This window comes from Lutra lutra, chromosome 7 (assembly GCF_902655055.1).
Source record: "Lutra lutra chromosome 7, mLutLut1.2, whole genome shotgun sequence".
Lineage (NCBI taxonomy): Eukaryota > Metazoa > Chordata > Mammalia > Carnivora > Mustelidae > Lutra > Lutra lutra.
Genome location: NC_062284.1, coordinates 114,060,985 through 114,073,441, shown reverse-complemented (window position 1 = coordinate 114,073,441; position 12,457 = coordinate 114,060,985). Strand labels below are relative to the sequence as shown.

Below are 12,457 nucleotides of genomic sequence, written 5' to 3'. Positions count from 1 at the left end.
TTAACCGACTGAGCCACCCAGGCTTCCCTTGTGGGTTTTTTTTAGCCATTCTGACAGGTGTAAGATGATATCTCATTGTGGTTTTGATGTGCATTTCCCTAATGATTAGGGTTGAGTATTTTTTCATATGTCTGTTGGCCATCTGTAGGTCTTCTTTGGAAAAATGTTTATTCAGATCCTTTGCTCATTTTTTAATTGGATTATTTGGGGGGTTTTTTGGTGTTGAGTTTTCTAAGTTCTTTATATAGTTTGGATATTAACCCCTATTGGATATATCATTTGCAAATTCAGTAGATTGCCTTTTTGTTTTGTTGATGGTTTACTTTGCTTTGTAAAAGCTTTTTCTTTTGGTGTAGTCCCAATAATTTCATTTTGCTTTTGTTTCCCTTGCCTGAGGAAACATATCTAGAAAAAAATGTTTCTGTGGCTGTTGTAAAAGAAATTATTGTTTATGTTTTCTTCTAGGAGTTTCATGGTTTCAGGTCTCATTTAGGTCTTTATCCATTATATATGTGTATAGTGTAAGAAAGGGGTCCATTTTCATTCTTTTGCATATAGCTGTCTAGTTTTCCCAGCACCATTTGTTGAAGAGACATTTTCCTGTTAATATATTCTTGGTCCCTTATTGTAAATTAATTGGTCATGTGAGCATGGGTTTACTTCTGGGCTCTCTCTTCTGTTCCACTGATCTATATGTCCATTTCTTTGCCAGTACCACACTGTTTGATCACTACAGCTTTATAGTGTATGTTGAAATCTGAGATTATGGTACCTCCAGCTTGGTTGTTCTTTCTTCAGATTACTTTGGCTATTCAGGGTCTTTTGTGATTCTATGTAGATTTTAGTATTATTTGTTTTAGTTTTTATGAAAAATGCTGTTGGTAGGGTGCCTGGGTGGCTCAGTTGGTTAAGTGACTGCCTTTGGCTTGGGTCATGATCCCTTAGTCCCGGGATCGAGTCCCGCATCGGGCTTCCAGCTCCATGGGGAGTCTGCTTCTCCCTCTGACCTTCTCCCCTTTCGTGCTCTCTTTCATTCTCTCTCTGAAATAAATAAATTAAATCTTTGGGAAAACAAAAAAAAGCTGTTGGTATTTTGATAGGGATTGCGTTAAATCTGTCAATTGCTTTAAGTAGTGTGGACATTTTAACAATATTTGTTCTTCCAGTCCATGAGCATGGAATATCTTTCTGTTTGTCAGGTTCAGTTTCTTTTATCAGTGTTTTATAGTTGTCAGAATACAGATCCTTCACATTGTTGGTTAAGTTTACTAGGTATTTTATTATTTTTGGTATGATTGTAAATGGGATTGTTTTCTTAATTTCTCTTTCCGCTACTTCATTATTAGTGTACAGAAATGCAACAGACTTTTGTACATTAATTTCGTTTTTGTTTTTTTTTTAAAGATTTTATTTATTTATTTGACAGAGAGAAATCACAAGTAGGCAGAGAAGCAGGCAGAGAGAGAGGAGGAAGCAGGCTCCCTGCTGAGCAGAAAGCCCGATGTGGGGCTCGAACCCAGGACCTGGGATCATGACCTGAGCCGAAGGCAGCGGCTTAACCCACTGAGCCACCCAGGCGCCCCTTAATTTCGTTTTTTATGACTTCACTGAATTCATTTATTCTGGTAGTTTTTTGCTGGAGTCTTTAGAGTTTTCTGTATATAGAATCATGTCATCTGCAAATAGGGAATGTTTTACTTCTTCCCTACCAGTTTGTATGCCTTTTATTTAATTTTGTCTGATTCCTGCAACTAATACTTCTGGTACTTTGTTGAATAAAAGTGCTAAGGGTGGACATCTTTTTCTTTTTCTTTTTTTTTTTTTTAAGATTTTATTTATTTTTTTGACAGAGATCACAAGTAGGCAGAGAGGCAGGCAGAGAGAGAGGAAGGGAAGCAGGCTCTCTGGCAAGCAGAGCCAGACACGGAGCTCGATCCCAGGACCCTGGGATCATGACCTGAGCCGAAGGCAGAGGCTTTTACCCACTGAGCCACCCAGGTGCCCCAAGATATCTTTGTATATCTTTGTCTTGTTCCCCCTTCTTAAAGGAAAAGCTCTCACTTTTTCTCCATTGAGTATGATGTTAGTTGCGGGTTTTTCATATATGGACTTTATTATGGTGAGGTATGCTCTCTCTAAACCAACTTTGTTGAGAGTTTATCATGAACAGATGTTGTACTTTGTCAGATGCTTTTCCTGCATCTACTAAGGTGATGGTAATGGTTTTTTATTCTTTGTTATTGATATGATACATCACATTGATTCATTTGCAAATACTGAGCCATTCTTGAATCCCTAGAATAAAGCCCACTTGATTGTGGTGAATGACTTTTTTAAGGTATTGTTGGATATGGATTGCTAATATATATATTTTAAAGATTTTATTTATTTGGCAGAGAGAGATCACAAATAGGCATACAGACAGGCAGAGGGAGAGGGGGAAGCAGGCTCCCTGCCAAGCAGAGAGCCCGATGTGGGACTCGATGCAGGACCCTGAGATCATGACCTGAGCTGAAGGCAGAGGCTTTAACCCACTGAGCCACCCAGGCACCCGGATTGCTAATATTTTGATGAGGATTTTTACATCTATGTTCATCAGGGAAATTGGCCTGTAGTTTTTGTTGTTGTTGTGTCTTACCTTTTAACATCAGGGTTATGCTGGATTAGAATGGATTTAGAAGTTTTCCTTCCTTTTCTATTTTTTTGGAATAGTTTGAGAATAAGCATTAACTACTCTGTACATGTTAGATAGAATTTACCTGTGGAACTTTCAGGTCCTGGACTTTTGTTTGTTGGGAGTGTGTTGATTACTGATTCAATATATTTGCTGGTAATCAGTCTGTTCAGTTTTTATTTCTTCCTGTTTCAGTTTTAGTGATCTATATGTTTCTAGGAATTTATCCATTTCTTCTAGGCTTTCCAGTTTTTTGGCATATAGTTTTTCATAATCCTATAATTGTATATCTTGGTGTTGGTTATTTCTCCTCTCTCATTCATGATTTTGAGTCCTTTCTATTTTTTTCTTAAGTCTGGGTAGAGGTTTATCAGTTTTATTGATTTTTTCCCCCCCAAAGAACCAGCTCCTGGTTTCATTGATCTCTTCTGTTGGTTTTTGTTTCTGTCATTTATTTATGCTCTGATCTTTATTATTTCCTTCCTTCTGCTGGTTTTAGGTTTTGTTTCTTGTTCTTTTTCTAGCCCCTTTAGGTGTAAGGCACTCCATTGTTTTTGAGGTTTTGTTTGGTTTGTTTTTATCTCTGTTCCATTTATTTCTGTGCTAACTTTATTATATCCTTTCTTCTACTGGCTTTGGACTTTGTTCTTTCCCTTGGTCCTTTAGGTGTAACGTTAGGTTATTTCTTTGAGAGTGTTCTTATTTCTTGAGGTAGGCCTGTATTGCTTTAAACTTCCCTCTTAGAACGGTTTTTACTGCATCCCAACAATTTTGGACCGTTGTGTTGGTCTCTATGTACTTTTTTAAAAATTCCAGGATAGTCGACATACAGTGTTATATTAGTTTCAGGTATACAATATAGTGATTCAGCAATTCTGTACATTATTCAATGCTTATCATGATAAGTGTCCTCTTAATACCCTTACCCTTCACCTATTTTCCCCTTCCTCCCTCCTTCCTCACCTCTGAAAAAGACCAGTTTGTTTCTCTGTATTTAAGCATCTGGTTTTTTCCTCTTTTTTTTTCCTGTTTTTTTGTTTTTAAATATTTTATTTATTTATTTGACAGAGAGAGAGATCACTAGTAGGCAGAGAGGCAGGCAGAGAGAGAGGAACAGGAAAGAGAGAGAGAGAGGAAGGGAAACAGGCTCCCTGCTGAGCAGAGAGCCCAATGCGGGGCTCCATCCCAGGACCTTGAGATCATGACCTGCGCCGAAGGCAGAGGCTTAACCCACTGAGCCACCCAGGCGCCTCTTCCTGTTTTTGTTTCTTAAATTCCACATATGAGTGAAGTCATATGGTGTTAAGTCTTCCTCCAGCTGACTTATTTCACTTATTAGCATTACACCCCTAGATCCATCTATGTTGTTGCAAATGGCAAGATTTTATTCTTTTTTATGGCTGAGTAATATCCGTGTGTTTCTGTGTGTGTGTGTGTGTGTGTGTGTGACATATCTTATCCATTCATCTGGGATAGACACTTGGGCTGCATCCATGTTTCTTGGCTAGTGTAAATGCTGCAGTAAACATAGGGGTGCATATATCTTTTCAAGTCAGTGTTTCTGTTTTCTTTGGGCAAATAGTTGATTTACTGGGTCAAAGGGTAGCTCTATTTTTAATTTTTTGAGGAACCTCCATACTGTTTTCCACAGTGGCTGCACCAGTTTGCATTCCCACCAACAGCACATCGGGGTTCCTTTTTCTCCACATCCTTGCCAATACTTGTGTCTTCATGTATTTTTTTGATGTCCTCTTTGTTTTCTTGGTTGACCCATTCATTGTTCAGTAGCATGTTATTTAGCCTCCATATATGTGTTCTTTCCAATTTTTTCTATGATTAATTTCTAGTTTTGTACCATTGTGTTCAGAAAAGATGCATGGTAGAATTTCAGTCTGTTTAAATTTACTGAGACTTGTTTTGTGGCGAGTATGTGATCTATCCTGGAGACTATTCCATGTACACTTGAAAGGAATGTGTATTGCACTGTTTTTGGATGGAATGATATATATATATCTATTCAGTGGAAAATCTTTCAAACCTACCTAAGTGATCAGAAAAATACAGTGAAGGCAGAACAGTGTTGTTTTAGTTAAGTATTACTGCTTGGCAGCTGAAGCCTGTTCTTTTTGTTTAAAGAAGAAATTAGTAGTTTTAGGTATTAAAGACATACTAGTCAATTAAGCGTATAAAGACCAAATGACAAGATAAAGGATTGAAACAGAATTGAAAGGGGAATGACTCAACTATGTCAGTGGTATTTGCTTCATTTTACATATTACCATCAGTGGGTATGGCCAAGAAATATGTACCATGCCATGCACTCTCCCCAGCAAGCAGAGTAGGTGAGTTTTGAATTTGTTTTGCAGAAAAGCAGTTGATAAGGGTTAATATAGAGAAGTGTTTTATAGTGGAGTTAAAAGTGGGGACAAGGGGCCACCTGGGTGGCTCAGTCGTTGGGAGTCTGCCTTCAGCTCAGGTCATGATCCCAGGGTCCTGGGATCAAGCCCCGCATTGGGCTCCCTGCACAGTGGGAAGCCTGCTTCCCAATACTGATTTCAAATAATCAGTATTGCTAAACATTCTTGTTGATGAAGGTGTGTGTGATCCTTCTAAGGGGCATTAATCGACAGTGATTAACTTAGACCTGTACTGTTTCTTAGTAGGATAATACTAACCTTTGGGGCCAGATAATTGTCATGCAGGAGTGTCCCAAGCATGGATAATTTTGTTCCCTGAGTACTAAATTCCATTCATAATACCTACTCTTTCTCTTCCCCCATCATCATGATAACAATTTCCAGTGCATTTCTAAATGTGGCCAGGTGGCTCAATCTTAAGGTTAAGCATTCAATTCTTGATTTTGGCTTTGGTCATGATCTCAGGATCATGAGATACAGCCCCACGCCACGTGGTCCTTGTGCTAGATGTGGAATCTGCTTAAGATTCTTTCTCTCCCTCTCCCCCTCCTCCTCCTTACCCCCATCAGCTCACATGTACTTGTGCTAAAAAAATTGTAAAAAAAAAAAAAAAGAAGAAGAAGAAGAAGTACTTTTTAGAGATGATTAAGTACTACTAGTCCCATCAGGGGAGGGTTGGGCAGTTTAAGCAGAGGGAATGACCTCTAAATATATGAAAAGAGGACTTAGCACTTAAAACTTGTCTCTCTTTTCTAGAAGAGAAGAAGAAGCTGATCAGAGATTTTGATGAAAAGCAACAAGAAGCAAATGAAACGGTGAGTACAGGGAACAAAGCCTTACTTCTTCTATCTGGAGTTAGTCTTTTCTAGAAGTAATGCTTATTACCTGATCACAGATTAACTGTTCCTGTCTATTGATCTTGATTTTGATTATTTCTTACTAAATGAGGCCGTTGGTGGGTTACGTGATGAGGGAGTTTGACAAACACAAATGGATAAAGCTTGGATACTCTCTTAAAATGAGTCTTTGATATATAATACATTCCTGATATGAGTAAGGGCATTCTCAAACCTTTACCTGGGTGGTCTTTTAAAATTTCATTTAGGGGCACCTGGGTGGCTCAGTTTTTTAAGCGTGGTTTCATCTGGGGTCTTGATCTCATGGGCCATGGGATTGGTCTGTATCAGTCTCTGCACTCAGCAGGGAGTCTGCTTTAAAATGCTCTCCCTCTGCTCCCCCCACATGCACACACTCTAGAATGAATAAATCTTTAAAAAAAAAATTGTGGGTCCCTGGGTGGCTCAGTCAGTTAAGCATCAGCCTTTGTCTCATGATATCAGGGTCCTGGGATCGAGCCCTGTGCAGGGCTCCCTGCTCAACGGGGAGTCATCTTCTCCCTCTGCACCTTCCCCCCCTCCTCTCAGATAAATACAATCTTTAAAAAAAATAAAAAATAAAATTTCATTTAAAAAGCTGGCCATTGGGGCACCTGGGTAGCTTAGTTGGGTGTCCAACTCTTGATTTCAGCTCAGTCATGATCTTAGAGTCATGGCATCAAGTCCCAGTTGTCTCATGCTGGGCATGGAGCCTGCTTGGGATTCTCTCTTTCCCACAGCCCCTCTCCCACATTTCCTCCCTGCCTTCTCTTTCTCTCTCAAAAATAAAAAGCTGGCCATTAAAATCAGTTATTCTTGGGGCACCTGGGTGGCTCAGTGGGTTAAAGCCTCTGCGTTTGGCTCAGGTCATGATCTCAGGGTCCTGGGATTGAGCCCCACATCAGGCTCTCCGCTCAGCAGGGAGCCTGCTTCTCTTTTTCTCTCTCTCTCTCTGCCTGCCTCTCTGCCTACTTGTGATCTCTGTCTGTCAAAAAAATTTAAAAAAATAATAAAATAAAATCAGTTATTCTTCTTGTTAAACTTACTAAATCACCAAAAAACTGTACCTCAGAAGTGGTTGAAGCCACATTCCCTTTTGTTTTAAAAGACATCTGCAAAGACATTAACAAAATTAACCAATCTAACTCTGGCCATCTCAAGTAGATGAAAATAATTTTTTTTTTTAAGATTTTATTTATTTATTTGACAGAGAGAGATCACAAGTAGACAGAGAGGCAGGCAGAGAGAGAGAGAGAGAGAGGGGGAAGCAGGCTCCCCACTGAGCAGAGAGCCCGATGCGGGCCTCGATCCCAGGACCCTGAGATCATGACCTGAGCCGAAGGCAGCGGCTTAACCCACTGAGCCACCCAGGCGCCCAGATGAAAATAATTTATGGCCTCTTGAGAACATGTGTGGGTGTTACATTTTACTTACCAATAAAATGGAAATCTGATTTGGACCCTTGGTTATCCACATGGAGACAAATGACTGATTTTCAGAAAGAAGAGGAAAGAAGAATGCCAGACCCCTATCATTTGTAGTATAGTAGACTTCAAAGTGCTTCATGATAGCACTTGAACCATAACAAACAAACAAATTGGTATACTGAAAAGGGAATTTGGAGATTGTGGAATCTTGAGCAGATTTCTTCAATTCTTCTATATGAAATAGAAGTAGTATCTCCTTGGGCGACTGGGTGGCTCAGTGGGTTAAGCCGCTGCCTTCGGCTCAGGTCATGATCTCAGAGTCCTGGGATCGATCGAGCCCCGCATCGGGCTCTCTGCTCAGCAGGGAGCCTGCTTCCTCCTCTCTCTCTGCCTGCCTCTCTGCCTGCTTGTGATCTCTCTCTGTCAAATAAATAAATAAAATCTTTAAAAAAAAAAAAAAAAAGTAGTATCTCCTACCTTATTGAGGACAGGGGAAAGATTAAATGAGGATTAAATAAAATAATGTATATAAAAATGTTTAATAGGAAGTAAGATCCTTGTTAGTTTTTTCACTCATTCATCACAAACTTTTTGAATGCCTGTTCTATGCATGCTAGGCACTATGCCAGGCACTCAAAGAAAAGAGGTCGACATGTCACATGTGATCCCTGCCTTCGTGGAACACAGGGTTGAATACTTATTTGCAGTTGCCGTGGTTTCGTTAGTCCAAACTAGGCATATGCCCAGATGAGAGGGAAAAATACCCAGCCCATCTGTTCTCTACTTTCTGCCTTCCTAGCTGGCAGAGATGGAAGAAGAACTACGTTACGCACCCCTGTCTTTCCGTAACCCTATGATGTCTAAACTCCGAACCTACCGGAAGGACCTTGCCAAACTCCATCGGGAAGTGAGAAGCACCCCTTTGACAGCCACACCTGGGGGCCGAGGAGACATGAAATATGGCTCATATGCTGTAGAGAATGAGCACATGGTAAGCTTCAATTGTTTTTTCCCCTTAAGGGCCTGTGGCACAAAGATTAGTCATGTTGTACAGTCTTGTTCTTCCCACCTGTTTCCTGCATCCAACTCCCCTTTGTCTCTTGGGTAACCATCTCTACTCTACTTAATGCAGATCTTTCCAATCCATGCTTATTTAGATTTCTTAGTATCTTTTATGTACTAGTACTTGGTGCTTAGTGGAAGAATACAAGTGTTTCCTATTCTTCGTATCTGGATTTTGATCCAGTTTTTCATTGATCCAGTTTTTCACTTACACTAAAAAAATTCAGTTAGGTTTTTAATTTATCGGGAGTATTGTTACAGATTAACCCTAGCTGTCCTTTACATTATATCGAGATGGCCCAAGATCAGAGACCTAGTAGAGAAGGCAGGAAGCTTCTTAGGTGGGTGCTAATAGCTCACTTAGTTGTAATGGAAAGTAAGCCATAGTGCCTTTCTAGACTCCACTATTCTGATTTATAAAATTAGATGGACAGAATTGAAAATCTATATTTTGAAACTATCTAGAGAAGCTCGATAAAGGAATACAAGTTTACAAAGATTAAATGTGATGTGTTGCATTTGGAATTAACACTCCACTGCACAAAGTATAAATGGCCTGGCAAGTGGTTTGGCAAATAGTGTGGGAGAGAGATGGAGGGGGCCCCACAACCACAGACTGCACATATGTAGAAAGGCTAATAGTGCAGTGTTAAACAGTCCTGTTTCGTGATGCATCCTGATTGTGATTCAGAAGACATTCATAGGATACTGGTCTGACATTGCTGATGTCAAAACTAGAGGGAATAATAGAAACTTTTCAGAATTCAGTTGTGGAGACTGGGAAATGGCAGTCAGATGAAGCTTGTTAAAGTAAGATGAGAGGTATAATGTGACTTTGGGTGTTTGTTACCAAAAATCAACAGTAACCCCAAAAAAGGGGAGATAAAACCAAACAATAATTTGCTTTAAAATTACTAGTTTCAGAAATTATAAAGACAATTTATACATACGACCCTCTTGGCATTATTGTTCCAAACCTGGGGTTGATTTATATGATCTTACTGCTCTTCAGTCTCATTAGTTAAAAATCCCCGTCTTTTACTTGGAAAAAAAAATCCTTATTCCTGCTTCTTTTAAGCTAAAGTTAACTGGGGTTTATTTCAGTGTCATGCAGTGGTTCTGTCGTCCACTGATGTGTATGCCAAATATGAAAAGACTAGTTACTTATCTGAAACTCAGTATTTTGGTTTCTTGATGTGGTATCTAGTGCGAGGAGTCACCTGTTTAGTAATAGGCCCTGTGAACCAACCCCTTTGTGAATGTGTAAGTGCTTTGAATAGTGAAGAACTTACCCATTTGTCAGTGGTTAATTCTGACTGACAAGGGCTACTTCTGTCATCTTGCCTTCTATGCTTGGGATTATAGGTGAAGTAAAACTTTGGCAGGGATTTAGAAAATTAGGGCACTTGGGAAATGAGGGCAGCTTATTTGGACCCAGATCCTCCATCCCTGAGAGCAGTCACCATTGTGGCAACTTCAGAGTTTTGTTTTGTTTGGTCTGAGGTGAAATTCTTTTTGGGTTTCCAAGACTGTGTAATCGCTTAAGTGTCTTCCAAAATGCGATAGTGTTTCAGACATCTAAGTGCTGCAAATGAATAGCTTATTCATGGTCACTCAATCCTCAGTACTGGTCAGGTGGAAATCTTCAGTGAATTAATCTAGTTCTAGGCTGTGGAGTTAAGTTGGTTGGTTTGTTGCCCTGTCAACGGTTACAGGTTGTACGCATATTTGGATAGCTCCTGCACCCCAAACTTGGGCCACTGCCTCTCAGTTGTTGTTAGTCCACAAGTCAGTTCAAATTCATCACCAAATCAGGGAAAGTGCTCTGATGTTTTTAATTCTTTTCTTCCCTCACATTTAAGTATAACAAGCAGTGGCATGGGAGGTATGTGATATTGTATTGGATTCTAATAATCTTATAGTTAGCATCTTTAAAGTCTTAAAAGTAATGAAAATCACTACATGTACTATATCCCTTCTTACATCAGAAGGGTCACAAGGAATGTGCTGGTAAATGAATTTAACATTTCTCTTCCTTTCCGGTTCCTGTCAGAACCGGTTACAGTCTCAAAGGGCATTGCTTCTACAAGGCACAGACAGCCTGAACCGGGCCACACAGAGCATTGAGCGTTCTCATCGGATTGCCACAGAGACTGACCAGATTGGCTCAGAAATCATAGAAGAGCTGGGGGAACAACGTGAACAGTTGGAACGTACTAAGAATAGGGTAAGTCTGAGCAGATAGGTGAAAGTAGGTGGGCCCTTTATATCCTGATGCCTTGCCACTGTCAGAAGATAGAGCAGTTCAGAATTCAGGGTTAGGACCTCTTAGATGGTTACACTTTTCTCAACTGAGAGATTTATCTTGAAAATAATTTTACCCCTTGGATTTAGAGGTCACTGGAGGCCAAAAAAAGACTGAAGAGACCCAGATTCTGCATTTATGGAAGATTGTCAACTCTAAGATTGTAGCCACTCTGTCCTTCAATTCCTAGATTACCAACCTGAGATTTTTCTCATATTAATCTATCTATAGTAGGATATTATGCTGTTCTTATGAAAGCACCATCCACTTAAACAATCCTAGTTTTTTTGTCCTTTAGATCCAAGGCTATTTTCCACATGTCATAAAATAGTACTGCTGACAGTTTAGAGGTTCAGTCCTGGACTATAACTCTGTTGTTACCCAAGGTAAGCTAGATTGCTGTGGGAAAAAAACGGGAAATAACTATATCAAGGCCTCTGAAAAACATCTCCTTCCTCCCTTTCCACACACCTGCATAGGAATTTTAAAAATAGTACAACTTGCCAATAGAATGTTATATTCTTAACATTATGAGGCCAATACAAATTGAAGAACAGATACTATTGGCAAGACTTGGATGACTTCCTCCATGTGGGGATTGGAGAAGATTTCCTCATATATCCTAAGAGTTGCAGTTGTCCATTCTTAAATCAGAATGATGCCTTTGCCTCCTCAGTAAAAATTCACAACCACTGAATTCAAGGTATACTGTAGAGAAGGCAACTTGTTTACCGACTAGGTGGTTTTAACACATCAGATGGATTGGTTGAATTTAAAAGCCAAGGAGCAAGCTGAGCGATCAGCTTACTTATGGCCACTGGGGAATGGAACAGATGGCAGATGGCATCTGTTGAAATGTCCCCCAGCAATCTAGATATTAACAGGCAACCAAAAGAAAGTAATTTTTTAAAAAGCTTTTAAAAGAATGATCCCTTTCACAATTCAGTGTATCTGTAAAAGGGCTAAAGAAAAAAGAACCAGATCCCAAAAGTGGAAATCCACCAGCCTACAAAAACAAAACCTCAAGAAGCTCCCCTGGAGTTTGGCTGATGAAATTCAAATCTGAAGTTTACTCACAGTTATCGATGGAGGTACACTTGAAGTCTTTTTCTGTTTTGAGTAGCCAAGGTGAAAAATCAGTTTGGTCCCAGGAGTTTCCACAGTAACCTTGAGATATAATAATTCCTAAGCCTACTCATTGAGTACTCGAGTATCTTGTCCTTTCCAGTTTTTCTACATATATATTCAGAGGCCATCATTCAAATTGGTTTGATGGAATTTTTCAGCACACACCCTTTAATGCCCATGGTCAGTTTAGGAACCTTCAAGTTCTACAGTATATACCTTAGAAGGGGGAAATAATTGCTATTTTCTCTTCCCAGCTGGTAAACACAAGTGAAAACTTGAGCAAAAGTCGAAAGATTCTCCGTTCAATGTCCAGAAAGTAAGTTTGTTTTCTTTTTTTAAAGATTTTGACTCTTGGGACACCTGGGTGGCTCAGTTGGTTAAGCAGCTGCCTTCAGCTCAGGTCATGATCCCAGCGTCCTGGGATCGAGTCCCACATCGGGCTCCTTGCTCGGCAGGGAGCCTGCTTCTCCCTCTGCCTCTGCCTGCCATTCTGTCTGCCTATGCTCGCTCTCTCTCCCTCTCTCTCTCTGACAAATAAATAAATAAAATCTTTAAAAAAAAAAAAAAGA

At 39.8% G+C, this 12,457-nt stretch overlaps 1 protein-coding gene across 2 annotated transcripts in view; it reads left to right on the top strand.

Moving 5' to 3' along the window:
• Nucleotides 1-12,457, top strand: part of VTI1B (vesicle transport through interaction with t-SNAREs 1B) — a 30,214-nt gene that overhangs the window by 15,374 nt on the left and 2,383 nt on the right. For both annotated transcript variants that reach the window (XM_047735865.1, XM_047735866.1), the window contains exons 2-5: nucleotides 5,848-5,906; nucleotides 8,193-8,384; nucleotides 10,509-10,682; nucleotides 12,143-12,204. In XM_047735865.1, coding sequence (XP_047591821.1) covers nucleotides 5,848-5,906; nucleotides 8,193-8,384; nucleotides 10,509-10,682; nucleotides 12,143-12,204 — 487 coding nt within the window. The remainder of the gene's footprint in view (nucleotides 1-5,847; nucleotides 5,907-8,192; nucleotides 8,385-10,508; nucleotides 10,683-12,142; nucleotides 12,205-12,457) is intronic.